We start from the raw sequence: 26002 nt of genomic DNA on the forward strand, positions 1-26002 counted from the left end.
CTAATAGGGGGCAAAGACTATGGGTGCCGTGGCAGGACGGACAGCTCCAGCCGGGGTGCGAAACAGAGCTGGGCCCAGGATGGGAGCCGGGAAGAGGGTGGTGGCTGCTGTAGGGGCAGGCCGGAGGGCCAGGGGCCCAGGCAGGGCGCAGATGGCCGCGGCTGCAGTGGGGATCGGGCTGGGCAGGAAGCGGGCCGCCAGTGTCTTGGTGAGCTGCTTCTGCAAGGCCAGTTTAGACTACAAAGAAGAGAGAGGGCAGTATCTGACACAGTATCTGACCCCAGGAAGATTCCACTCCCTCCCCGGGCTCCATCCTTGGGATTTTGCTGCAGGAAAAACGTGCCTTTTAGGGTTCCAAACCTAAATCCTCTCCCCACACCCAAACACCCATTCCAAAGGGCTTTCTCCACCACCTGTCTTCCTGGCCGGAGGGAGGACAGTCAGGATGGGCAAAGGGAGGAGGCTATGGGGGTTGGAAGTAGATGTGGTCTCTAGGAGATACACGCCCAGCCCACCCCTTGCTCAGGCCCCTGAGCTGACCACCCCAGCCCACCTGCCGGAAATTCCTTTGGGTGGATCCCAAGACAACCAAAACCCCAAACCAGACAGCGTGGGGGCAGGGCTGTGTGTGGCTTCCTTCCTGCCCCACCCCCTCAGCTGGTCCTCCCTTCTGGGCCACCCTCTCCCCTCCCGACCATCCCAGCTTTGTTGCCTGTAGACAGATACCTTGAGGATACTCACAGCCAGCGCTGCGTGCTTCTGCAGCTTGCTCTGCTGGCTGGAGGGCTTGGGGGGCTTCCCGGCCAGGCGGTCTTTGTGTCTCCTGCTGCTCATGTGCTAATGGACAGACAGACAGGCTGGGAACAAGATGAGGAAGCCCAAGAACCCCCAAACCACTCCCCCACCCTCGACTAGCTCACCCTTCCTCTCCCAGTTCAGGCACTGATGCACATTTACCGGTTTTACCCTGGGAGAGGGGAGGGACATTGGCCTCTGCCCCCCAGGACCCCACTGTCCGGTCACACTTGATCCTCTGCTTTGACCCTGCTCCGGGGCTCGGTTCTCCGGTTCTCCCCACCTTCTCCCCTCAGCCTCTTTCCTCACCTGGCCCTGGTCCTCCCTCACCCCTGCTCCAACCCCAGTCCCAGCCCGCTTCTCTTCCCACCTGCTTGAGCTGGGTCTCTGAATTGACCTGGAGCTGACAGAGAGCACAGTGAAAGGTGGGGCTGGGCCCCTGCCTGCTCCCCCGACCCCCAGACACTCTTTTGGCCTTGTGTCCAGCTCCTTCCCGCGGTACCAGGCGCCCCTGGCCCCTCCGGGGAGGTCCTCGCTGGCCTTCCACCATCCACCGGTGCTTGGCTCCTGGAGGGAAGAGAAGCCGGACTGTCAGCACCAGATGGGGGCTGCCAGGGCCACGGCGGCCCCTCCTAACTAGGTCAGTCTGGTGGTCCCTGTAAGCCTCCGGCTGCTCTGCACAGCCTATCCCTCTGGCCACGGGAGACTTCACTTGCCCATCTCTCATCCCACCCCACCCCCAGCTGCTCTCAATCTGTGCCAGCCTTCACCAGAAAGGCCTTCTTGCAGTGCCACTGTCAGCTTCCGTCCTCATCTCAAGCCCTTCTGGATCTGACCTAAGGAGAGAGGGAGGAGGTCCCCCATCTTGTCTGGAGTGACCCTCAGTTAGGCAGCCTCAGACTCCTCTTCCCCATTCTCCCTCCTCAGGCATTAGTGGGAGACCCTGAGATCCTGGCTGACAGCTGAGCACACCTGTCCCCGAGCCCTTAAACAAAGTGCCCAGAACTCCAGTCGGCCACATCGGGTGAGGGGCAGCCTCCCTGCCCCCCTCCTCCCTGACTCCAGCTCGTGGGGCCACTGACCTGTGTTGTGAGCCTGAAGCTGAGAGGTGGAGTTCACGGTCACCTTACACGTGGGGCAGTAGAGACGCCCCTTCTCACTCCGGCCTTCCCCGCTCACACTGCTTCCCACGGCAGCCGCCAGCGGCTCCGGCTCTGGCACCTCCGACCCAGGCTCTGGGGAGCAGGGTGGACAAGAGGAAGAAGAAGAAGAAGAAGAAGAGGCAGCATCCAGGAGGTCTGGGTGGGCTGGCTCCCTGGGTGTGGGGTCCGGAGTCAGTGATGGCTGGAGGGAGGGGTCAGGAGGAGGAGCTGCAGGAGCTGCTGGGGAGAGGGGAGGCATCACTATGAGTGAGGCTAGAGATGACTCAAGACCATGATCACAAGCATTGACAATATGGGGGTGGCATGGCAGAGCGGAGGGTCTATGTGTAGGGATGACCAGAGCTAAAGCCAGACCCCACTCTCCCACTAACTCACTGGGAAGATGTGGGACTCTTTGGCCTCAGTTTCCCCATCTGAAATCATAAAGTTGGACAGAGTGGTCTCAGAAGGCACTCACAGCCCAGATACTTTATAGTTATTAGCTGACTGAATAAGCTGAAATCACCAAAAATGTTTCAGAATGTTCCAAGAGCACTATTCATAACAGCATAATACTGGAAACTACCCAAATATCCATGAGAGGAGAAAAGGTAGATAGATAGATAGATAGATAGATAGATAGATAGATAGATAGATAGATAGATAGATAGACAGACAGTTGTGTGATCGTGCAATGGAGTACTACACAGCAATGCCAAAGGACAAACTACAGCTACCTGCAACACCATGGAAGAAATCTTACAGTGAATGTTCAGGCACAAAAGCCAAGCAAAACTGATCATACACTGACAAGACTCAGGAACACAGTTACCCCAGGGGGAGGGTGTAGGTGGTTGAAAAGTGTCTGTCCAAAATCCATGTCCATCAGGAATCTCAGAATGTGACCTTTTTTGGAAACAGGGTCTTGGCAGATGTAACCTGTCAAGATGAGGCCACCCTGGATAGGGTGGGCCCTTAATGCAATGACTGGTGTCCTTATGAGAAGACCTTGTGAAAACACAGAGACATGGGAGAAGGTAACAGAAGACAGACATAGAGATTGGGACAGTGCATCTATGCATCAAGAACTGCAACCACCGGAAGCTACAAGCTTCTAGAAGCAAGACATGAACCCCTGTAAAGGAACCAAACACCTTGATCATAGGCTTCTTACCTCCAGAAGTGTGAGAAAATATTCTGTTGTTTAAGCCCCCCCAGCCCATGGCCATTTGTCAGGTAGCCCTAGGAAATTATGTTGACCTGGGCATATTCAGAATGGGAAAATGCATTGAACCCTGCACTTTTGGTGCCCCCCTTTTCCTGTGTGTATGTGTGTTTGCTCGCTCCAACACAAGCCAAAATAATCACAAGCAGCAATCTCTCAACCCCTTCTCAGAAACTAGACCTGGAGTGGGGATGGCAGAGACTTCGGGACTGACCTTTGCTCTGTGGCTCTCCAGCTGCTCCACCTGCCAGAGTTGGGGCTGGGGATGCCGGTGTTCCGTCCTGGGCTGGCTTCTGCGGCCTCTGTTTGCTCTTGGCCGCTTCAACAGCCTTCAGTTTTCTGGCGTGTTTGTGGCCTTTATAATGTGCTTCGGCCTGGTTCTGGAGAGGGGAGGATACGAGTTATCATTCACTTGCTGAGTCCACATGCCCCATCCAAGTGCTGGCACTGGGCAGGACTTGGGTCACACCGAGGCGACTCCTTGTCACTGCTGTCATTGTGTGCTGGTGGCTCCGAGGTTTAGAGACCACACCCTCAGATGTGCACAGGCTCCCAGGTAAGCAGCTTCTGGCTTCAAATTCTGACCCCGCCACTTCCTAGCTGTGCATCTTCGGGCAAGTGGCATCAGCTCTCTGAACCTCTGAGGCTTAGTTTCCTTCTTTTGTGCTGACTGTACTGACCTCACAGGGTTGTGAGAAGAATATGAATGACAAGGTGAAGTTCGCACAGTAGGTGCTCAATGAAAGCTGGTTATTAAATCTATAAATGCACAAATGCAAACAAGAGAGCCATCCTCACACTTTGGAGTGTGTACCCCACAAACATTCACCCCTTTCTCTGCTTTGTTAGCAAATAGTTATGGAGCCTTTGCCAGGCACTGGTCCAGGCCCACCATCACAGGACATATTCCCACCTGAAGTCCCTCCATCTATCTGCACCTGAAATTCTAGAGGGGATCCCCAAACCCTGCCTGTCAGGGTCCTTCCTTCTTCAACCAAGGGTCCCTGGTCCTCTGACAGCATCTTCCCAAACCACACAGTTGCCTGAACAGAAGGTGAACCTTCGTGGGAGGCAGGATGTGGCTCCTTTACTACCGAGGGGCAGAATGTTCTAGAAAGAATGTGATTCTCAGGGTCAACTAGGCCTGAGTCCAAATCCCAGCTCTACTACTTACCAGCTGTGTGGCCTCAGGCAAGTCACTTAACCTCTCTGAGGCTCAATTCTCATCTGAAATGGGGATGATAATAGCACCTCTGGCCATCTCAGATTTATCATGAGAACTAATTAATGATGGGCATGAACACATGTTGTACACTCAGGAGCTTCAAAAACTCAGCTCTGGGCCAGGAGCTGATAGGGTGGCCCCTATCACCCAGAGTGGGAAAGGAGAGTTTTCTCTCTTGTAGAAGGATCCAGAAGACAGGAGAGAGGATAGGGGAGGAATAGGGAACCCTAGGGGGACTAAAGATAGAAGGGGCAGAGAAATCTGGAGAGAGAAGAAGATGGGGTAAAGGAACACAAGTGCCTCTTCTATAACCAAGGACAGAAAATATCACCGCCCCTTTGCCCCACCCCCGTTCCTCGAGGAAAGACCCTGGAAGCCCAGTGCCCGGCCCCTACTCAGCCTGTGTCCACTACTCTCTCACCGCCGAGTTGAACCGCAGGTGACAGATGTTACAGGAAATGAAGAGCTTCTTCTTCAGAGGGGAGGGGACCCCAAACGTGTGGCTGATGACAGCTTTCTGGACTGGGTCCATCTGTGAAGGGGGCGGGAGGGCATAGTAACTCTGGGGTCAGCCTGGGAAAGCAGGGGTAGGGGGCAGGACAGAATGCCCACAACTAAAGACTGTGGAGGAGGGCAGTGGTCAGCCCCCTGGAAGAATCTGCCCTCCTGCAGATGGCAGCCACAGGGTAAGAGAATCAGCTTCTTCCCTGGCCAACTTGACCTGTCAGCTGGGATGCTGCTGGAGGCAGGGGCTGGCCAGGGCAACCTCCAGGCTTGAAGAACAGAGCCACGTGCCAAGGATGGCCTGGGCAGCTTTGCTACTCTGGTCTGCCTTTTTTTTTTTTTTTTTTTTTTGTGGGACCCTCGCCGGCAGTGGGGGAACAAGCCGGCACTGCAGAGGCTGTGGGCAGCCTCGCAGCCCACTGCTCAACCGCTGCGCCACCAGGGGAGGCCCTACTCTGGTCTGCTTTTTGATCGTTTTTTCTCTTTCGCATGAATCACAACTATTGGGATAGAACTGGGGCAGGGAGGGCCTCCCTGGTGGCGCAAGGGGTTAAACAACACACTATGAAGCAATCCACAGCCTCTGCAGCATAAGTTCGATCCCCGGCTGGCCAGAGAGAAACCCACATGGCACGGCAGACCTCTCCTGTCTCGCTGGCTGTTCCCCTCAGCAGTGTGTTTCAGTCAGTCTGCCTGTTCTGTTCCCCGCTCTGTCTTTGGTGAATCCTCTCACCCCACCCCCATCTCTGGCCTGTACCCCAGCTCTTATATGCATAAATAAACAAATCTTTAAAAAAAAAAAAAAAAAGAACTGGGGCAGGGAGAGGCAGGGAAGGGACAAGGAAGCCCTCTGCTGGAATTTCCTCTCGCATAACCCAGCCTTTGTGCTGGGTCTGTGGGTTGTGGGCTTGTCCTGTCTGTTCCACTCCCTGGCCTGCTAGGGAGAGGGAGGCTGGGGTGGAGCAGCCATGGAGGCCCGAGCAATACGATCTCTCTTTGAAAAATTAATCAGCGTGGTTTTGATTTTCCTTATTTTCAATATCTTTTCCTCTCTCAAACCAAGTCTTTATGTCCCCTGTTCTCAGGGACCTGGTTGCTGGCCCCGAAGCAGAAGCTGCCCAGGCTTGTCAAGGGGAACTTGCCAGACCTTCCTGAGGAGAGAAAACAGAGGCCTTGAGAGAAAAGTATGGTTTCAGAAAATTCCAAACACAGGAAGAGAGTCTACCCAGGGACAATGGGTGCAGGGACCACCTCTGGGAGTGGCCTGCAGCGCCCAGAGATGGGACAGCGCTCTTGCCTTAACCTGCCCCAACAGCGAGCATGTATGGAAGGGACAGCAGGGCCGAAGACCAGAGGGCTCGCCCCTTGTCTCAGGGGCCTCAAGTCTCTACAGCCCTGGAAGGTGACTGAGATGGAAGTTCCCATCATCTTGTCAGGCTGAGGCGGGGGAGCTTGTCACTGATGACATTTGGATTATCAAAATTAAAAGAAAGGGGGGATATTCCTTAGAGCTCATATGTGAAGTAAAATTCAAGCTCACAGCACTTGACTTTCTCATACACACACACACAGAAATACACAGACCAATACACAGACACAGAGCACACAGCTTGCAGACAGTAACAAATTGCAAACACACACACAGAAATGACATGTGACCACAGACAAATTCACAACCCAACCTGCCCACGCACTCAGTGATGAGACACCAAACACTTCCCGAGTCCACACACACACAGATTAAATATGCAGCACAACGAGCTGTTTACAAACACAACACACATTCTCATCCACAAGCAACACACATAGACCTATAGAGGCACAAACTAAAACAGAAGGGCGCACCCCACCTGCACCCAGATGCACACAGAGAAGCCACGGAAGCCCCTATACAAACCCTCGAGTGATGCTTGCAGTCTACAGGCCCAGCAGTTGTTATATTGGGGGAAGGGTTCCTTGTCCTAGGGGTGAGCCGGACCCAGGGACCCCTATTGGGAGAGCCCCTATAGTCATTCTGGGAGGTGTTGGAGGAGAATGAGCTCCTGGTTAGACCCAGCTTCTGAGAGCTGGCTTCTCTGAACCCACCTTCCCCACCCAATCCCCAGTTTGGCCAATGCCCCCCTCCCCAGCCCCGCCTGCCCCTACCGTGCTGAAGTTGGGGAAGAGACTGAGCGGGGCGCCATTGAAGTGGAAGGCGAGCAAGTGCTTGAAGTCCAGCGGGGGCTGCAGAGGCCTGGTGGGCAGGGGCAGGGAAGCCAGCAGGGGGCTGGGGGTGCTGGAGGCCGGGCCTGCTGCAGGAGGAAGAAGGGCAGGGTCTGAACTGGGAAGCCACAGGCTCTCTCCTGTCCCGGCAGCCAGAACCAGAGGCTTAGGGGCTTCAGGTGTGGAGCCAGGGCAGACACTCTATCTTCCTCTTTGAAAAGTATCTTTATTTCACCTTCAATTTTTGAAGGCTATATTTACTTATAGAGTTGTTTTAGTTTGGTAAAATTAATTTTTTTTTAAATAAATAAATAAATAAATAAATAAAAAGTAGCACTGGCCAAGCCCAGAGCAATTGTAGCCCATTTTGGTGCCTCTCTGCTCTGCAACTGGGGAAGCGAAAGCAGGGAGTTCACAGCGCAAGTCTCCCAGCCCAAAAGGAGGTCCTCCTGCCCCTCCAGAGGCAGTATATGGGCCAAATGGGGGTGAGGGGGAAGGTCCAGCCAAGGGAGAGGAGGAGGGGAGAGCGGCCCCTGACACCCCACCCCCACCCCACCCCCCAACCACCACCAAGACTGCATGATGCGGTGCTGGGTTTTCACTTTATTGCAAATTAGCCCCAAACCCAGGAGGCCTGGGAAAGGGTCAGGCCCCTCCCCTCTCACTAACCACCCTCCTCCAGATCCCCTCACATTCATGGCGACTGCAGAGTTGACAGAAGGCATGGGAAACCTGATGGAGTCTGAAAGGACATTCCCCCAGCTCTGGTGAGGCCCTAGGCTCTCCTGGAGGCCAGCACAGCTCTGTGGTTGGACAGTCTTTGGTCTTAAAGGTCTGAGGTGAGGCAAGGAAGGGCTAGGAACTCGAGGAGGAACCAGGCTTGGAGGAAGAAAAAAATTAGAAATAAATCAAGTCCATTTGGGACTTTTTTGGACCCTGTCATTGCAAAACCAAAAGAAGTCCTTTTAGATTTTTGTGTTAACTCTAAGAAAGGGTAGGTTTATTTTACATTCATAGCCTTATACGTCTATATACACGGTCATATACAGTCTCAGGCAGCCTATGGTGGGGCAGGGCGTGCACCGCTGTTTCCCTGGAACTGTTCAGCTGTGCACAGAGAGGGTGCTGAGCTGAGTGTCAGAAACTCAGATGGTGATCTGCTCTCCACCCCTAACTTATGGGAAGAGGCGCTGCCAGGAGGGGGCTAAGTCAAGGCTCCATTCTTTCCCTCAACCCCTCAATTCCCAAGACCTTGTCTTCTGCACCCACCAACCAAGACCCCCAACTTTTCTAGGGCCAAAACCAGTGGAAAATGGGTAAGTGATTTCTCCTTAAATTCCAGAAAGATCAGGAGTGATATTTAGGGTGCCCCAGGCCCTAGCTTCTCTGCCCACTCGCCCAGACCCCTTTGAGCCAGTGCCTCCGCAACCACCAGGGGGCTGGGTTAGTTTGCAGCCCCACAGGTGGGTGGGAAGCCACAGTTAGTAGGTCTGCTTGGGAACAGCAGTCAGGCCCTCCTTGGCCCTGAGAGAGCCCAGAGCCTCAAGCTGGCTGCACCAGAGCAGGTGGCCCTCACGTGAGTTGTGACCCCAGGAGTCGCTCCCCCCACCTGCTCTCTAAGAACTCCACCGCCAGTGCAAAGTCAAATTCGTGCAGCGGGGGTCCATCCACAGCGATCTTCACCGCGGGGCCGCCCCGGCCTTCCCCGGCCCTGCTCTGGCCCCACCACCGCAGCTCCCGGCTGCGGCCCACCTTGTCCAGGAGGCTGGCGCCCGTTGGCAGCGCCAAAGCCAGGTTGGCGAGGACGGCGAAGTCAGGGAAGAGCTCGTGTAGCTCCGAATGCGTGCATGCCAACTTGGCGCACAGGGCGCGCGGGCCGAGCCGCCCGAGGCTGCACACCACGCGCTTGAAGAGGGCGAAGTCGCCCAGCGCCCGCGGGCGCTCCACCGCCTGGGCGAAAGCGCGCAGCAGGATGCGCAGCGCCCCCTCCCCGTGCGCGCCCAGCTCCTCAGGCGCCTGCGGGTAGCGGCGGGCGTCGAAGATGGTTGCGAAGGCGGCTATGGCGTCTAGCGAAGGCCCGGGATAGGAGTCCCGCAGCCCCCTTTGCATGGAGTCCAGGAACGTGCCCCGTAGCCGCTCCAAACCCCGGGCCGCAGCCTCGGAGTAGCCGACCAGCTCCACGCCGCGGTAGGTGCAGTGCCCACTGCCCTCATTGTCCTTACCAGAGGATGCCAGTTCCTGCAGGAAACCCTGAAGGCGGGCCCCACCGGAGCTGCGCTGCGTTTGAAGGGAGGCGGCAGCTGTCATTACCAGGGGCTGCAGCAAGCCCAAGTCTGGTTCTTCCGACTGCAGGAGGAGGGCGAGCTTCTGCACCAAGGGCAAAGCATCCAGCAGCAGGTAGGTGAAGGCCACGAAGGTAAACTGGCGTAGGGCAAGGGCCAGTGCCCTAGTTGTAGGTGAGGCTGGGGCAGAGGCTTCCAGTGTGGGCACCAGGCAAGGCCAAACCTGGGCCACTGCTTCCACCACAGGCAGCAGGGAAGCCCAGGGGACTGGCCGTGGTCCTGTCAAGTCAATAGCTGCAAGGTCCAGTGCCTCCCGGAGCTCAGGGACCATGTGGGAGCTGGGTCCACCGTGAAGGCGGAATAGGGCATCCAGTACACTTTCATATTCACCAAGGTAGGCAGGGGGTGCTGGATTTGTCCGGCCAGGAAGGCAATGTAGTTCAGTGAGCAGCGGGCAGGTGGCCTGGAGCTGCAGGCCCAAACTCCCTAGGCGGTCACTGGGGAGGCTGGAGTTGAGCCAGGCCAGCTTGGGTGCCGACACACCAAAGGCCTGCAGGATGTCCAGGAGTTGGCCAGCAGTGGCTTCGCCCTCCTGGAGCTCCACACTGCCCAGGAAGGTGGTGACTGGCTGCCCATCGCACGGGGACACCGAAGTGGCAAACAAGGCCAGACTGTGGGACTCAGGCCAGTCCCTGGTCTCATCCAGTACCAGCCCCACATATGGGGATGCCTTCAGGCGTTGGCAGGCCTCTGTGTGCAAGACACTGGCAATAGCCACCTGGGACAGCCAGGGAGAGAAAGGAGGGAGGACAGAGTTAGGCTTGTCCTGAGAAGGGGAGACAGGCAGGAAAGGCCTTGGGGTCAGACTTAGGGAGTTAGCTTTGCTATTTAAGGCTGCACTGCAGGATCTTGGGCGAGTCATTTCACCCTTTTGAGCCCCCATTTCCATAGCCCTAAAATCAGTGGCATACCAGCCCCCAATATACTCAAAAGGATGTTGTGAATTCTAAATGTAACTGTTGTTGGGTTTATAAATGTAAAGTGCTTATGAACCATAAAGGTTCTATAGCATTGTCTGTCTGTCTGTGTATGTGTGTGTGTGTGTGTGTGTGTGTGTGTGTGTGTGTGTGTTGCTAAGGTGGCCCCAATCTGCCTTATTCCTGTGGGTCTCCTCCCTAATATGCTGCTGAGGGATTAACTGACAGCCATGTTCACTCCCACCCCCCACTCTTTTTGTCATCTCTCTGTAGGGTGAACTCTAGCTCCCCCACCCCCACACTGGCCCCCAGGACTCACACAGCTAGTCCCTAGGACTGAGCTGCAACTTGCCTGCCTCCAGGGGCCACTGGGTGATTTGGAGCTTGAAGCAGGCCAGGGATAAACCAAAGGGAATAGAGAAGCCCATGTCCTACTCTCCAGTGCCACCATATCATGTCCCCAGAGTGGGGGGAACTGGTTTTGCAGAAGTCACAAATCTGAATTTATTACACGTGATCTCTTATTTTGTTCAACTCAGAAAGGAATTAAAATTTTTTGGAAACAGTGAAGACCAACAAAACACAACTGCGGGCGAATTAAACCTATATGCCCATGGGGGAAGGGCCCGGGGTCCCCAAGGACAGCCTTGGTCTGGCCTCTACTATTGTGCTCCCCGAGGCACAAGTAGCCCTCAGTGAAGGCTGCTGGGTGAAGGTCTGACTGGAGCTCCTGGCCACTGCAGGGGTGCCTGACGCTTGGGTGGAGGGAAGGCTGTGCCCACACCACTGGATGTCCTCCCGCCCCCTGCTCTGCCCCAAGCCATACCTGGCTGCCACCCACCTGCATGTCCCTCACTCTCCTGGGGCTGTAGTAGTCACCGTGCTCCGTGCCCAGCAGCGCCTGGCACAGATTGAACCTCTGCAGCTCCAGCAGGGCAGAGCAGCGGTCATCGGGCACGTCCTCCTTGGCCATGCAGTACACGGTGGTCAGCACAGCCACTTTTGCCGGGTCCACCTCCACCTTGATGCCCCTGGGGGTGGGGGTGGTCGCCAGCCCTGGATAGGCTGCTCCTCCCTCGGCCTGGCTCTCGAACGTGGGCTGGCCCCTGTTGACAGCCAGGGCCTGGCGGTGTGCCCCCGAGGTCACATGGCGCAGGAGGGCGTGGCGCTGGAAGTTGTCGGTGCCCACGGTGAAGGCGTTCTCAGCTTTGCCATGCTTGTTCCGAACCAGGGCCTGGCGGCACTCGAGGCAAAACATCAGCTTCCGCTCGTAGTCAAAGTCCAGCCAGGTAAACTCCTCTTTCCAGTGCTCGTTGAAGTAGCGCTTGCACTTCTTGTTGGAATTGGAGGCCTCGCCGGCCGGTTTCTTACCCGGGGGCACCATTCCTGCTCCAGGGGCTGGGTACTCCCAACCCCCACCCAAAAGCCCTGGCCCCCCAGCCTCCCTGGCACCTCCCTGGACCAGAGGAAAGGTGGGGAGGCAGGAGGTGGGCAGCCCGCCAGGCTAATCAGGACTGTCCATCTAACTTAGCCAGGAAAGTCTATTCCTGCTTTGCCGGCGGGAGACTGGAGATGAAAGAAACAAGGGAGAGGTGTTAGGGGTCCGCCATGGGTTCATGCAGCCCACAGAGCTCTCCCCAGCTCAGGGCTGGACTGCACCAAATGAGGGCGGGCTATTGGGAGCTCTGCAGGTGGGTCCTGCAAAGGGCTGGGAGGCTGTGGCCTTAGGCCCCTCCAAGGGTCTCCCTCCATCCAGGACAAGACACGCACTAGTGCTGACCACTGATGCAGAGCTGGAGAGACTGGCACCATTTGTGCCACCCCATTTTATGGAGGGGGGGATTGAGTTCAGAGATGGGGGGGGGATTTGGGGAGCAGGGAGGGAGGATCATGAATCATTCATGACAGAGCCAGGACTAAAACTCAGGCCTGCTGAGCCTCGCCCAAAGGATGACTGGTCCTCCAGTCCAGCTCACTTATTGCATTAGGAGGAAGTTAGCACAAAGCCAAGGTCATGAGCCCCAGGACTGAGGAACAGAATCTGTTTTCTCAGATGCTCCTTTTCCTAAGAACACAAGTGCACACACGCAGGCATGCAGGCACGCAGACACACAGCAGTGGTTCTGGGGAGAGCAGCCCAGAAGTGGGGTTGGGCCCAGACTGAAGGCAGCTAGCTGGTTGCCTCTACCTCCCTCACTCTGCCATCCGCCAGGCACGAGGCCAGGATGAGCAGTTCAGGACCAGAAGACCATGTCCAGCTGATGACCAAAGGCTGAAACTCTTCCTCCTAACCATCTCTCTGAGCTCCCGGCCTGGCCTGCTGGTAACTACAGCACCCACTGCCACTGCCGATGGAGCACGACCTGAAACCTGAGCCCCGAGCTCCGCCCTGTGCTGTAAGTAAGCTCTGAGGGTGGTGGTGGGGGCCTCACTTGGAAGAGGAGGGATCTGAGGCTTGGGGACTGTAAGTGACTCACCCAAGATGTCACAGTGACCAAGCCAGAAGCACAGTCAGGAGAAGACCTCCTGATCCTGGGCTGCGCTGCTCCCCTGGGGTAGGCAGCCGCCTCTCCTCGGCAGTCATCCCTCTAAATTCTTCCCTCAACCAGCAGCCAGAGAGCAAGTTGCCACACAGATCCAACTGTGTGCCTTTGCTTTGCCATGAGCCAGCGCGGCCCTCCCCAGCCTCTGGAAGCCCCCAGCACCTCCTGCCACCCAAGTCTCCTTAGCGGACCCCAAGGCTTACCATCCCCCACACGCTCCTGTTACTGTGGCTCCTACCTTCATGCTCTGTGCCTGGAACTTCCTGTCCTCTTCTTCCCTGGCCACTTCCCATTCATTCCTGGAGAGCAGCTCAGGTATCCCCTCTGTCACCCAGCCCTCCCCAGCCTGGGCTGGTACCTGTCTTCCAGTGTCCCCAGATCTCCCTGGCATGCCTCCTCCTGTTACAGCCTGAACACAGGGGTTCTCTAGGCACCCCTGCCCTGCACGGGGCTGGGCATGCAGACGCTGCTCAGCAAAATTTGATCATTTAAATGAATCAAAGGATTGGTTCTGTCTATTTGAAAGAACTTCCTGTCTGAGGCTGTGGGTTAGGGGATTCTCTGCTCCAGAAGGAAGTGACTATCTTGTCCCCCTGACTTTGTACCTGGCACTCTGCTTGGAACCTGGCATCCATCAGGTAGGTAAGACAAGGCAGTGCAGTGGAATTCCAGAGCAACCCTTTCAAAGCTGGGAAAGGTGCTTGATATTGCTAGATGTGGGCAAAACCCCTGGGTCACCCTCCCCCGCATTCCATGTGCCATTTGGTTTTGCTCACCCTCCTCATAACAGCCCTCCCTGAAATGCATTTTTCTCTAGGCTTCTAGGATGCCACATTCCCTGCTTGTCCTTCCTTATCAGCCACTCCTGGACCTATGATGTCACCTCTTCCTCCTCTTCTCAACCTCGAACTGCCCAAAGATTTCAGAATCACCTATGTTGGCTACTCTGAAAGGCACAACCCCAGCCCGGGCTGCTCCTCTGGGTCCCCTACCTCTCCACCCCATTCCTGGTTTGTCTAAACAGAACTCACCATCTGTTCCTACAAAATACGCTCCTCTCCCAGCCATCCCACCCAGGCACTCTGGCCAGAAGCCTTCCCCTGCTCCTGCTCTCGTGCACACCCAGGACCTGGTCCAGCTGTGGATTCCACCTCCACATCTACCTCTAACACCCTTTTTCTCTCCATGCCGTTGGCCCCCGCCTCATCCAGGCCACCTTTGTTTCTTTCCTGGACAAGGCCGCTGCTTCCTGATGGCTCTCTGGGTTTCCATTCTTACCCTTCAGCCAGCCATTTAGACCCCTGCAGCCAGAGGGGTGTTTTAAGGTATAGTACGTAAAGCCCCTCCGCTACTGTGTGTTGCTCCGAGACCAGTGCCAGAATTCCCATTGAGGTTTGCCGAATGCCCAGGCATTGCTGACCTACTTGGCGCCATGTGCACCTGCCTCCCTTCTTTTCCAGTTACACTGGCCTTTTCTTGGTTCCTCCAGAGTACCAGGTTCCTACCCCAGGGCCTTTGCACATTCTGTACCTTCTTCCAGAATATTCCCACCCCTCCCCCAACACTTTACCTATTCTAGTTTCCCCCGTCTTGGTTTAACCGGTCCCTCTTCAGAGGAGGCGCCTCTAGTTATCCCTTCCCAAGAAGTCCCCTTCTTTTCTGTCACTAACCCCTATTTGCTCCCTCATTGCACTCCCCAAAGTACAAACTGGCATATTTCTGTGCAGCGCCATTGTTTCGTCTGGCCTCTCCCTACTGCATGCACACTCCCAGAGGGCAGGAGCGCTAAAGTGACTAACTTGTCCCATCTGAACCAGAGAAGGACCAGGCCTGGCTCCTGGCAAGGGCAACACACAACGCGGGAGGTGGGTGCGTACGGATGCCCAGGCTCTCAGGCAGAGAGAGCAGTGGAGTGGGCCCCGCAGCACCTGTCCAGGGCTGAAGCAGCTGCCTTTGATGTCCTTTCCTCTCAAGATCCCACCATTCTCTGATCTTGTCCAGCCCATGACCCCAGATTGGGAGGAAGTACAGGCCGGCCAAGGCGACTCCCTCTGGGAGTTGGTCAGATCCGTCCTGTACCCAGAAACTGCTGCCTTGCCCCATTCTGCCCAGGGATAAAGTGATGGTGAGGCCTGGGATGTGTTTGATAAAACACAGGAGAATAGGGAGGAGGCTGTGGGAAGATGCAGTTCTGGAGCGGCTCTGCCCAATGACAGCCACTAACCACATGCGGCTGTTAATCAGAATTAAATGAAAACATCAAAGTTCATTTTCTCAGTTGCACTAGCCGTGTTCAAGCTCTCAGCAGCCACGTGTGGCTAGTGGCTGTTAATTAGGCAACCCAGCTAGAGATAGAGAATGTTGAGGTCATGCTAGAAAGTTCTAGTGGACAACACTGAGCTAAGAATCAACAAAGGAAGCCAAACATTAACAACCTGAGGGACATGGGTTGGTTAGGCTGTCAGGAAAGGGGCTGTGTGACTCAGGCTGGGGGCACACCTGTCTCCACTCAGAGCTCTCCATCTCTTGCACACCTGGGAGGCTGCACAACTGAGAGGCCCCTGGGTGAGGGTGTGCTTCTGGGGTGAGCCTCACACACTATGTATTTGGCGCAGGATGGTGGTTCCTGCCTCCTCCCCAGGCTCTTCTGGGCCCCCTCCTTTGGGAACCCCACTAAAAGAAGTCTACACTCCCAGCAAGGAAGGGCGTGGCTCCCCTTCCCCCAGCAGCCTGGGTGACGGTAGAGCTACCCTGGGGGCCGGGACGCGGGGAACTTCCTCTGGGGGGCGCGTGATGAAGGAACCTTCGGATGGGTCCGCGCGGGGCGCGGGGCACGGGACCCCCACCCTCCCGCCCCGCAGGCCAGCCTGTCAGCAGGGCCGCGGGCTCGGGTGGTCAGCCCCGGCCCGGAGGCTCCGAGAGGGGGCGCCCCGCCCGGCCCCGGCCCCCCGCCCCTCCCCGCCCGCACACACTCACGGAGTCACGGGAGCCACCATCTTGCGCGGTGGACGCTCTGGCCGCGGTCTCCTTGGGCTCCACTGAGCGACAGCAGCCACTAGCGGTAACCGGGGCGCCAGCAGCCCGGGGTCGTGGACAGCGCGGTGGCCCCCCGCGGCTCCCCCAGGGGGGCCGGCCCCGCATCACCCTCTCCCTGCCCGCCCGCGCGCGGGGGTGACCGAGGTGGTACCAGGTGGTCCCCGGGACAGGAGGGACAGGAGGGGGCGAGGCATTATCCCTCTTCCCAGAGGGGCCCGCAGGTGAGAGCCCAACAGGTGGAGCGCTGGGAAAGCTACAGCCTGGCGAGGGCTGAGAGGCAGGAGCAGACCTGGGGCCACCCGGGGGCAGGCTGAGGTCTGGCGCAGGGAGCCAGGTTTCTGGGCTGGGAAACTGCACCAGGGAAAGGCCTCCCTGCAGCGAGAAGGCACAGCAGAGGAGCAGTGCAGTTTCGAAAAGATCACAGGAGCAGAGGCGTGGAAGGCGCCGCAGTGGGGGTTTTGGCCTTCCTGCCTGGCGGGGACCCTCATGGGGTGTTTGAGCTGGAATCTCAGCGTTTTACTCTAATAAGTCATTTGTGTTGGGGATGCCAGAAAGGGGCTTGGCATGATTTCCTGCTAGAACGCTCAGAGGCACCCTCGCCCATGACTGTGTGGAATCCCTGCAGGAGGAATGTCAGGTGCTGCACCCCAACCCTCCCAGGTGTGGAGCCCAGAAGCCTGCAGTGGAGCTCCAGTTACAGTGGATTCTGAGGCCTTTGGCAGGACACTTGAGCAATGAGCCTCTGCTTCTTCTGTGAAGTGGGACTTAACAGTTGGGAGAGGAGTAAAGGGTAGGACAGGAATGGGTCTGAAGGCCAAGGGAGGTGTCAAGGTGCCGGGGTATGTGGTGACCCAGCTCTCTTTCCAGTCAGCACAGAGTCACCCAGAAATGCCTCATATTTGGGTACACTGCTGTCCAACACATGGCCTAGTGCACATGTTGATTTGATGTCTGGATCCCTCCAGTAGCTGCTGGGAACCACTCCCTCAGCACCCTTCCCACAGCACCCCTCTGTGCCACGGCTGAGAGCATCCCAGGGCCGCTGGGATGAGCTTGGATTCCTGGCACGTGCACACACATGTGTGGCAGGCCCCTGGGCACACTCAAATGAAGGGAGGTCCTGATAGATCTAGAATTCTGGACTCCCCAAGGGGCTGGGACAGGGGGTCTTCTCTGATGGCATTCTGCAGAACAGTCACCCTCAGTATATCAAAAGAATCCCTCCTCAGCCCCTGCCAGAGGTCACCTCTGGGAACCCCCCAACCATGCCTCACGGTTGGCTGCCTCAGATGGGGGGGCAGGGGTGGTTGGAGGTTGGTGCTCTGGTCAAACGTGAACAGACCACCCTGAATGGTGGTGAAGAGACCACCCTTGGGGGTTTGGCTGAGGCTGGAGCAGATGTCTCCCAAAATAACATCACCCTAACTGGCCTCCCAGGATCTGGGGAAAACACCTCCTGCTATTTTGCCATCCCTGGGGAAGACAGAGAGAGAGGAGCACAGGACTCATACCACAAGACCCCACAGATGTGACAGGCTGCTGCGGCAACCTGCCATACACCTCTCCCCCACCTGCTGCCCACCCCCAGGAGACCGTCTCGCACGCTGATGTGCCTAGAGATGGAGGTGCTGCTCACGCGGAGAGTGATAGCCACCCATGTCGGCAGAGGCAGAGGAGGGCGCAGAGGCCACGCATGAGCATGCAATACAGACGGGCAGGTGGACGCAGCTGGCACGTGCCCAGAGGGGCAGGTGGGGAGGACACACAGACCTCTACAGACATACATACAGACAACTCAAAATAGCAGGCAGGCGGCGGCACACACCTCCCCGGAGAGGCGTGTACACAAAGATGCACGTGCAGACACGCTACACAGACAGGTGCAGGCACACACACCTGCCCTTCCAGAGTGAAATGCATCTCACAGACACACATGCTCAGGTAGCCTGAGTCTCTCACCCCCACCCCCAAATCAGAGGAGCAGATGGTGGGGTCCTCCCAGAGGTGTAAGTGTGTGAGCGTGCACATACACAGACACACACACACCCCCTCTCAGATAGTAAAGTTGTTGTTCTGATCACAGATAAAGCCGAAAATGGGAGTCCAGGAGGGAGAGAGAGGCAAAGGCAGAGAATGGGAGAGAATGGCAGGGTGTCTCTTCCTCAGCAGTCGAGGATTCCTACTCCCCACATTCTACAGAGCCCCCACCCTACTTCTGGGCTGGCCAGGCCAACACTTGAGACAAATTGTTCCAGACTCCTGCCCTCCCTGTGCTGGAGGAAGATGCCCAAGCCCCCTGTCTCCAAACCCTGCCCCTAGAGAAGGGGGTACCAAAAATGCCCCTTACAAGGCCAGGCAAACTGGTTTGGAGAGGTGAACCAGGACACATGGAGCAAGAGAGGAGCGGGCATCCAGGTTTCTGCCTGTCTCTCTGCTGCTTCTCTCTTTCCCGCTGCGTTAACAAGTCCCCAGCCCGCCCCAGAGGCGAGGCCCCCCTTCGAGGCAGTAGAAGGTAAGATTTGACACAAGGAGCCATTGACCCAGGCACCCAGGACATACCTTTGTCTGGAAGTGCAGCACCCCTCATTCCTGCAGGGTGGGCCTCCAGCTCCCTAACCTTTCCTACCAGACCACCCCCACCTTTGTTCCCAGCCAGGGTAAGGGGGCTGCCCTACCTAGCCCTGGCCCTGGGGAAAGACACCAATGGTTTACTGACTACCGGAGTCTCTCCACAGATGATTTTTTGGGCCAAAATAGCAGGAAAGGATAGGGCTGGGAAGTGGGGAGAGGCCCACCCTCGTTTGGAAGCTTCCCCCGACTTCTCTGAGCCCCCCTCCACACTCCCACCTGAGTGTTCTCAGCACTCACCCAAGAGCATTCTGCCTTTAGAGGTACGGCTGAGCTGAGGCAGAGGAAGAAGCAAATGAAACCCAGCCGGAGTGACAGAGGGAAGGGGTGGGGGTGCGAGGGGCAGGAGGGAGGGCTAGAGGGAGGGCCTTTGCGCTTGCCTGGAGAGCACTGGGCCCTGGCTCCCCTTGCCAGGCAGGAGCTGCCTGTACTGGTCTCCCCCACCCCGCCCACCACAGGGAAAAGGACAGGGCACTTCCTTCCCCAGGGGAGAAGTGAGGGGTAAATGCAGACTAGGGACAGGGGGGAATGTGGGGCGCCCACTTCTCCTCTCCCGGACAGTCCCTGCCTAGTGCCTCTTATACAGGGGCAACCCCCACTCCCTGCCCACAGAGGCCCGCAGGAAAAGAGGAGCCCCTTCTCTGCCTGCCAGAAAGTTCTTGCTGCTGAACTTCGAAGCCCGGCCTTGGGGATCCCTGTCCAGCCTTACTCACCCTCTGATCACCCTCTCCTCATAGTCACCTCGTTTTGCTGGAGGGGAAACTGAGGCTTCATTCCAAAGCGTTGGCCCTGGCAGTGGGGGAAGAAGCCCAGGTGTCTTGCCCAGGTGTCTAAAACCTAGACTGTTGGGTCTGCTGCCTGGGCAGTGACTGCGGAGGGGCGAGGGGCGTTCATCTGATCAGCTAGGACTCCTGACACCCTCCCCTGCCAGAACTCTTCCTGGGGGAGGGGTCTCCGTCCCCCAGTCTTTTCTCTCCTCCATTTGCTACTTTCTCCCCCTCCTCTTCCAGAAACAGGCCTGACTCTCTAACCACCTGCGCACCTGGTGCCTGGCAGGGGGGTGGGGTGGGGGAGAAGAGACAGCCAACCCACAGCTGGATCCAGCCTCGCATTCCAAGCCTGGGTCCCAGCACTAGCCCCCCACCCCCGCAGCATCCTGTCTCCACCAGACAATAACCTGTAATCTCTGGAGCAGCCAGTACCCAGGTCGAGCTGCAAAGAAGGTCCGGGGAGGGCCTGGCAGCAGTGACTCCTGAAAACAGGTTTGTTAGGAAGAGACTTGAGGGGGAAGGACTTGCTGGTGTGGGGAGAGGAAGGAAACTCAAGCCCCGAGCTAATTAACCCACCCAGACACAGACGGAATCTTTGTCTTCTGCAGGGGCAGGGATCTGAGCTAAGCCCCCTAATTCTCCACCCAGACAGCCTCGCCTTTCCTGGTGGCCCCTGGGAGGGGCGTGGGGTGGCCATCCAGAGCAAGTGAGGGGCTCTTCCATCACCTGTCGCCTAAGAATGGCCGCAGAAGGCACTGAGCGACAAGAACTCACTTCCTAATGGTCTGGGGGAGCAGAGTCTTTGAAACATGTACCCAAAGGCCTCAGGATGGCTTGGGGGCACTGAGGAGGCAGCAGCTCAGGGAGATATTGAGGCTCTGGGGAGACAGGCTGGAGGGCTTCCTGGGCCGCCTGATGGGACTGAAATTAATCCATCTGTGGGGAGTGGGGGGGGGGTGAGAAGCCCACACCCAGCTCAAGGGCTTTGATCTCTGGGGCTCAGAAAGCAGCCAGGCGCTTCTGCAGTCAAAGCCTTGGCGAGGAGAGGAGACGGATGGGCTGATTAGAACAGGAGCCAGAGGACAGTCTGAGGAGGGCACAGGGCAGGGACAGCCTCTACCTGCCACTCTGACCCTCGCACCCCCACCCCCACGGGCACAGGGACACCTGGTGCAGATGAAGCCTCCTCTGCCCTGAAATCCATGATAGCCTCGCTCCATCTCTGCTTTCCTGGGGCCGCCCAGGGGCAGGCTGAGGAAGGGGGACAGGAAAGCTGAGGTCTGGCGCAGGGAGCCAGGTTTCTGGGCTGGGAAACTGCACCAGGGAAAGGCCTCCCTGCAGCGAGAAGGCACAGCAGAGGAGCAGTGCAGTTTCGAAAAGATCACAGGAGCAGAGGCGTGGAAGGCGCCGCAGAGGGGGTTTTGGCCTTCCTGCCTGGCGGGGACCCTCATGGGGTGTTTGAGCTGGAATCTCAGCGTTTTACTCTAATAAGTCATTTGTGTTGGGGATGCCAGAAAGGGGCTTGGCATGATTTCCTGCTAGAACGCCTGGGAAGGGGGGGTGAGCGGGAATGCCATGCTGCCCACCTGCAGCAGGGCTTTGCAACCCGAGACTGCGGGCAGACGCTCAGCTTGGCCTAAGGGCAGGTCACTGCTGCTTATTCTGCTGTTCCTGTCCCCTGTCCAGTGCTGGCCTGACACAAAGGCCTGGCTGGGAGGACAGAGCCAGCAAACCTTTCTCTGTACAGATAGATGTTCACAAACCTTTGGAGGTGCTAGAGCTGGGTGCTGTGGTGATCAGGAGCCATTCAGTTCAGTCTGATTGGGTGGGAGTGCCCCCAGGTGTGAGGAGGGGCGAGGGAGAGATGGCTCCAGACACATTCCTGGAGAATGAAAGGGCCTCCTGTGTGGAGGAAGGAGAGGCGCAGGGCAGGGAAAGTTGGGGACATACCTGGAAGGGAAACAGGAAAGGTGAGGTACCTGGGTTTCCCCTTCTTGTACCCCTCCCAGGTATGCCAGGCTCACAGAGTATGGCAGAGTAAGGAGGTCTCTGACCAGAGGCTTAGCAAGGAAGCTCAGAAAGGAAAGAGCCCCCCATCTCCCTCCAAGGCCTCAGGGAGGTGGGCAGGAGAAACGGCTGTCACTGTGCAAGCTGCCCGCTGCACAGACCCCTAATTAAAGTGACAGCTCCAGGAGGCCTCCCAGAGTGGAAACCTTGAAGGGGCATCACTGGGCTCCCCCCATCTCCAGTGTCCTTCAAGGAGCCAGTGGTCCTCCGAGCTGCCACGTGTCTAGGAACAAAGCCATGTTAAGGGTTTCATACTTTGCCTCAATCCTGAAAGTAGTGGCTTTCTCTGTTTGGTGGAACCCAAAGGGCTCTCGGTTCTGGTCTGTCCCCACGGGGGTCTGGGTAAGCAGGTCAGCATGGCTGGCGCCTCACCCTACCCTGCCCCAGGGCCAGCAGCCAGCCTCTTTCTGGGAGCTGCCTCTCCCATCCTCAGCTCTCAGAGAGCCAAGGAGACTGTCCGAGGAGAGGCTGGATGTTGGGGGTCATGGCACAGAGTAGGCTCAGCGATAACCAAGCCAATGGAGAACAGGTTCTCTGGCTGGATTCCCCAGAATTCCGGGGTGCCCAGAAATCAGAGGCCCCTTCACCCCTACCCTAAGCATAAGTTGCTCCTCAGTGCTCCCACAATACTGTTTGCTCCCCGGCAACTGACTGTGCCCCTCTGGACCAAGTGCCCAGGGCCAGCACCGGGCACTGCTCAGTGCAGAATTCCTGAGACCTGCACGGCCAGCATGGGGCTGAGGGCTAAGCCCGAAGGACAGACAAATGGACAGACAGGTGGCCGGAGGAACCATGCCTGGCCCAGATCCATTCAGCATTCTGGACAGGATGTAGCATTGTGTTTCCTGGGGACCCCTCACCTACCCAGGACTCAGGAGATGAGCATCGGGCAAGGGGAGACCCAAGTAAGGGGGTCGCCATCCCTCTGGGCAGCCTGTCTCTGGGTACTCAGCCGCTGCGGTCTTCTCTACATGCCCCGCCTGCTCGCTCCACATTGGTATGGTGGGTGAGGAAGAGAAAGCGGGAGGCCTTTCCTGGGGACTCTGCCTGGGAAGCAGGTCCTAAAGGGGCTGTGGTAGAAGGGGTTGGGGTCGGACCAAGTCCTTGGCCACACAGCTGGCATTCCCCACCCAACGCTGCCCTCCAGCCCTGCTTCCTCCAGGTGCCCCCTTCCTGGTAACTGAACTAACTGCTCAGCACAGCACAACCAGAGCGTCTCCGGCACCTCCCTCCCCGGGGCCACACACCCCATGTCACCAGGTCTGGCCAGTTCTGTTCCCTCCACCCCGCCCCACCCCCCTTTCCAGGTACTGCCAACTGTCACCTTTCCCCCCTGCCGCAGATATCAGAACACACTCCTGCTCGGAACCCTTCGCGACACCTGTCACCCTCAGACACAGGCCCGGTGCCCAGCCTGGCGGCAACGCCCTCACACAGCTACTGCTGCTCACCCCCCAGGCCTGTGCCCGGTGCTGCCTGCTGCTCCTGCAAAGCCGCGGGCTTCTAGCCTCGTAACACTTGCTCTGCTGTTTCCCTCCTGGGTTCCCTTGGCCGGGCCAAGCCCCAACTTCAGTGTCACTTCTCTGAAGCTCCCCTGAGGCCTATTCCTTTAGCTCCCCCCTCCAGTTCTTGAATCTCCCGGTCCCCACTGCTAAGAAGCCTGTTATCACCTTGGACAGACCACCCATGTGTGGTTATTTACTCCACCTTCCTGAGAGGGCAGGCATGCTGCCTTTTAAAAATATGAAGCCTGGGGCCTCCCTGGTAGTGCAAGGGGTTAAGCACCGCACTATGAAGCAATCCGCAGCCTCTGCAGCACGACTTCGATCCCCAGCTAGCCGGGGAGCAACCCACATGGCGATGCAGACCTCTCCTGTCTCGCCCACTGCTCCCCTCAGCAGTGTGTTTCAGTCAGTCTGCCTGTTCTGTTCCCCTCTCTGTCTCTGATGAATCCTCTCACCCCCCACACCTCTGGCCTGTACCCCAGCTCCTGTATGCATAAATAAATAAATCTTAAAAAAATTTATGAAGCCCCACATAAATACTGGCTGTTCTCATTGATGTGCAGAATCTGAGCACGTAGAGCCCATAGAGACAGAGGGAAGCGGTGGCCGCCAGCTACTTGGGGGTGGGGGAAATGGGGAGATGTTGGTCACGGGGTACAGACTCCCAGCCATGAGATAAACAGGACCTGGGGCTCTAGAGCATGGCTGGAAATGACAAAGCTGCATGGTAGACCTGAAAGTCAGGAGATCTGCAGTGTTATCACCCCTGCACAGTCACTGTGGTGTGAGGGGCCAGGGGTGCTGACTGCCGTATTATGGCCATCACTTTGCAGCATATACGTGTATCTAAATATCACATTCTGCACCTTAAACTTATATTTGGTCTATGTCAATAACATTCAATAAAGCTGGAAAAAATAAAACTATGGGTCCCCCAAACAGCAGCTTGCGCTTCGTAAGCTGTCTATACATGTTTGATAAATGAATACCTTTGTAGACACACACACACACATGATCCAGAAACACCCATATGGTTACACACTTACTCAGCGTCTCTCAAGTGGGGGAGTTGGTACCAGCTGCCTTTGCTTATGCACTGATTTCTGCCTGCAAAATCCCGCCTCTCCCAACCCCCCGTTCCAAAGCTCTGCACCCCTTCCTTCAGGAGGCCTTTCCAGATATTCCCAGGTATGCTCACCCTTTCTCCTTTGTACCCCTGGTGGTGGGGATTGCCCTGCCTGATGCCTACATATCTTTTCTTGTCTCAGCCCAAAAGACAGACTCAATCTTGGGGTAGGTTGGGGAGGGGAAGGGCTGGGATTTGTGTCCAGGCCCAGTGCTATGAGGGGAGCTATCAGTGTCGTTCAAAGCTGACTAACCGAGCAGCAAGGTGAGTTTCCGATGGACCCAAGAACCAGACAGACATTCCAGTCGATCCCATGTTCTGCTCTGGGCCTGAACCTGTGTCCCTGCCAGCCAGCAGCCCGCTCTCCTTGCCCCTGGCCCCTGTGAGCCTGTCAGCTGAAATCACCCTCATGCACGCAGTCACCCATTTCCCCCAGAAATCTTCCTTGCAGCCAGCTGTCCCTTCAGCGCTGGCAGACAAACCTCCACCAAGCCTCCCCAGCCAGGGAGAGGCAGAAATCCTGGCCAGGAGTCCAGCGGTCAATGGGAGCGTCGCGTCTCATTCATTACCACTCATTGGTGACCCTGGTCTTCAGAGACCAGAGCAGGAGTCCCGGATACCCCTCAGGGAGCCCTTATCTGTAACACTCCCCATGCAGAATTGCTACTTGGGAGTCCTGGTCCCAAAAGTCCCCACAGGGGAAACCCCCAGCCCCAAACACCTCAGAGGAGGCATCCGACCTAAAGACCCCAGGTTGTGAGACACCCCACAGAGGGCTGTCCAGATGCAGAACAAAACTCCACAGCAGCCAGGGGACTTCAGACCCTAAGGCCCTGCGAGGCGAATGCGGACCATAAGACACAGGAAGGACTCCACCCAGAACCCCTCAAAGGAGCCCACACCAAGGCTGCGGGAGCAGGGCCCTGCCACACTGACCTGGCCCTGCGGGGCTCTTCCCCAGGCTGAGCTGCCGGAGCCGCCTCTGGTGGGCCCGCCCGCCACAGTGCACCTGCGCCTGGGCCGCCGAGTTCAGCTGGATGTTGCAGACGTCACAGATGGTGTACGACGGCCGTTTCCTCTCCCGCTTGGGCTTAGGCGGTTCTGAGGGCCGAGGAGGGCACTCAGCAGCTCCAGATATGGGGGGCTCCTTCTCAGCCAGGGGAGAGGGGCTCAGTGGCCGCTTCATACCTAAGCAGATAGAGGGAGACAGACGAGGGCTGAATGTGGCGAGCACGAAGGAGCAGAAAGGGCTCAGGCCGATGCCTGGGTCCTGTATCCGGGCAGGAGCTCTCCAGCTTCCAGAGCAAAGGGAGCCTAATGGGGTCAGTTTCAAACAAAGCAGCATTAAAACAGGACAGTCTGGAAGGGTAACAAGTCTACGCACTGGGAAGCCAGAGCAGAGCTCAGGGAGGGAAATACGGGGCTGGGGAACAGGTGGCGCTGTGAGGGAGCAGAGGCAGGTAAGTGGAGTCACTCTGGGGAGCCTCAGCCCTGCTCTGAACCAATGACAGGCAGGCGTGTGGAGTGTGATGGCAGAAACCCAGCACCCACCGTGACAGCCACACAGGGTGACAGTGTGTGAAGGCCTCGCCACGCCTGCCCTGCCTGGCTCCAGATGCCCCTGCTGTCTTGGCCTCCTAGGCTGTGGCAACAGTTGTTTTCCGTAGACACCTGGGCCCCGTTGTGTGGCTCTGCTGAACACAGTTCCTTCACAGACACACAGACACACACACACACACCCTGGCCCCTGCAGAGCACATGCATCACCCTTCCAGGCCTCTCATCTTCCACAAATGGTCTTTCCTTTCTAACTCCCTTCCCTGAAACTTCCCCGCCTGTCTCCTCTGCCTCCAGCCAGCTCTGTTCCCAGCTGCCCGACCCCCTTCTCATACGGAACTGTACATTGTCCCTTCTCCCGAAACCCATGCACACTCCCTGCCTCCGCCTCAGACTGGGGCCTTCCTGCGGTCAGGAG

The 26002-nt window shown here is 57.3% G+C and overlaps 2 protein-coding genes across 7 annotated transcripts; both read right to left on the reverse strand.

Annotated features, from left to right (window-relative positions):
- ZNF385C (zinc finger protein 385C) lies at positions 1–25213 on the reverse strand (the record flags this gene model as incomplete). Of its 6 annotated transcripts, none has more annotated exons than XM_084239347.1 (8): positions 1–237; positions 727–837; positions 1166–1362; positions 1878–2174; positions 3377–3542; positions 4809–4919; positions 7037–7179; positions 24964–25213. In XM_084239347.1, 8 exons carry the CDS (start codon positions 25211–25213, stop codon positions 1–3), a joined length of 1512 nt encoding a protein of 503 aa, XP_084095473.1. The 6 variants fall into 6 exon arrangements, with proteins under 6 accessions (XP_084095473.1, XP_084095474.1, XP_084095475.1 ...); XM_084239348.1 differs by having other exon boundaries at positions 3377–3536; positions 7037–7182; XM_084239349.1 differs by having other exon boundaries at positions 742–837; positions 7037–7182.
- Positions 8595–11736, reverse strand: LOC311174696 (uncharacterized protein C17orf113; the record flags this gene model as incomplete). Its single annotated transcript, XM_084239326.1, has 2 exons — positions 8595–10153; positions 11194–11736. 2 exons carry the CDS (start codon positions 11734–11736, stop codon positions 8666–8668), a joined length of 2031 nt encoding a protein of 676 aa, XP_084095452.1. The 3' UTR covers positions 8595–8665.
- Positions 25214–26002: the final 789 nt, after the last annotated feature.

Source organism: Talpa europaea (assembly GCF_964194135.1).
Source record: "Talpa europaea genome assembly, chromosome: 7".
In the NCBI taxonomy this organism is placed as follows: Eukaryota; Metazoa; Chordata; class Mammalia; order Eulipotyphla; family Talpidae; genus Talpa; species Talpa europaea.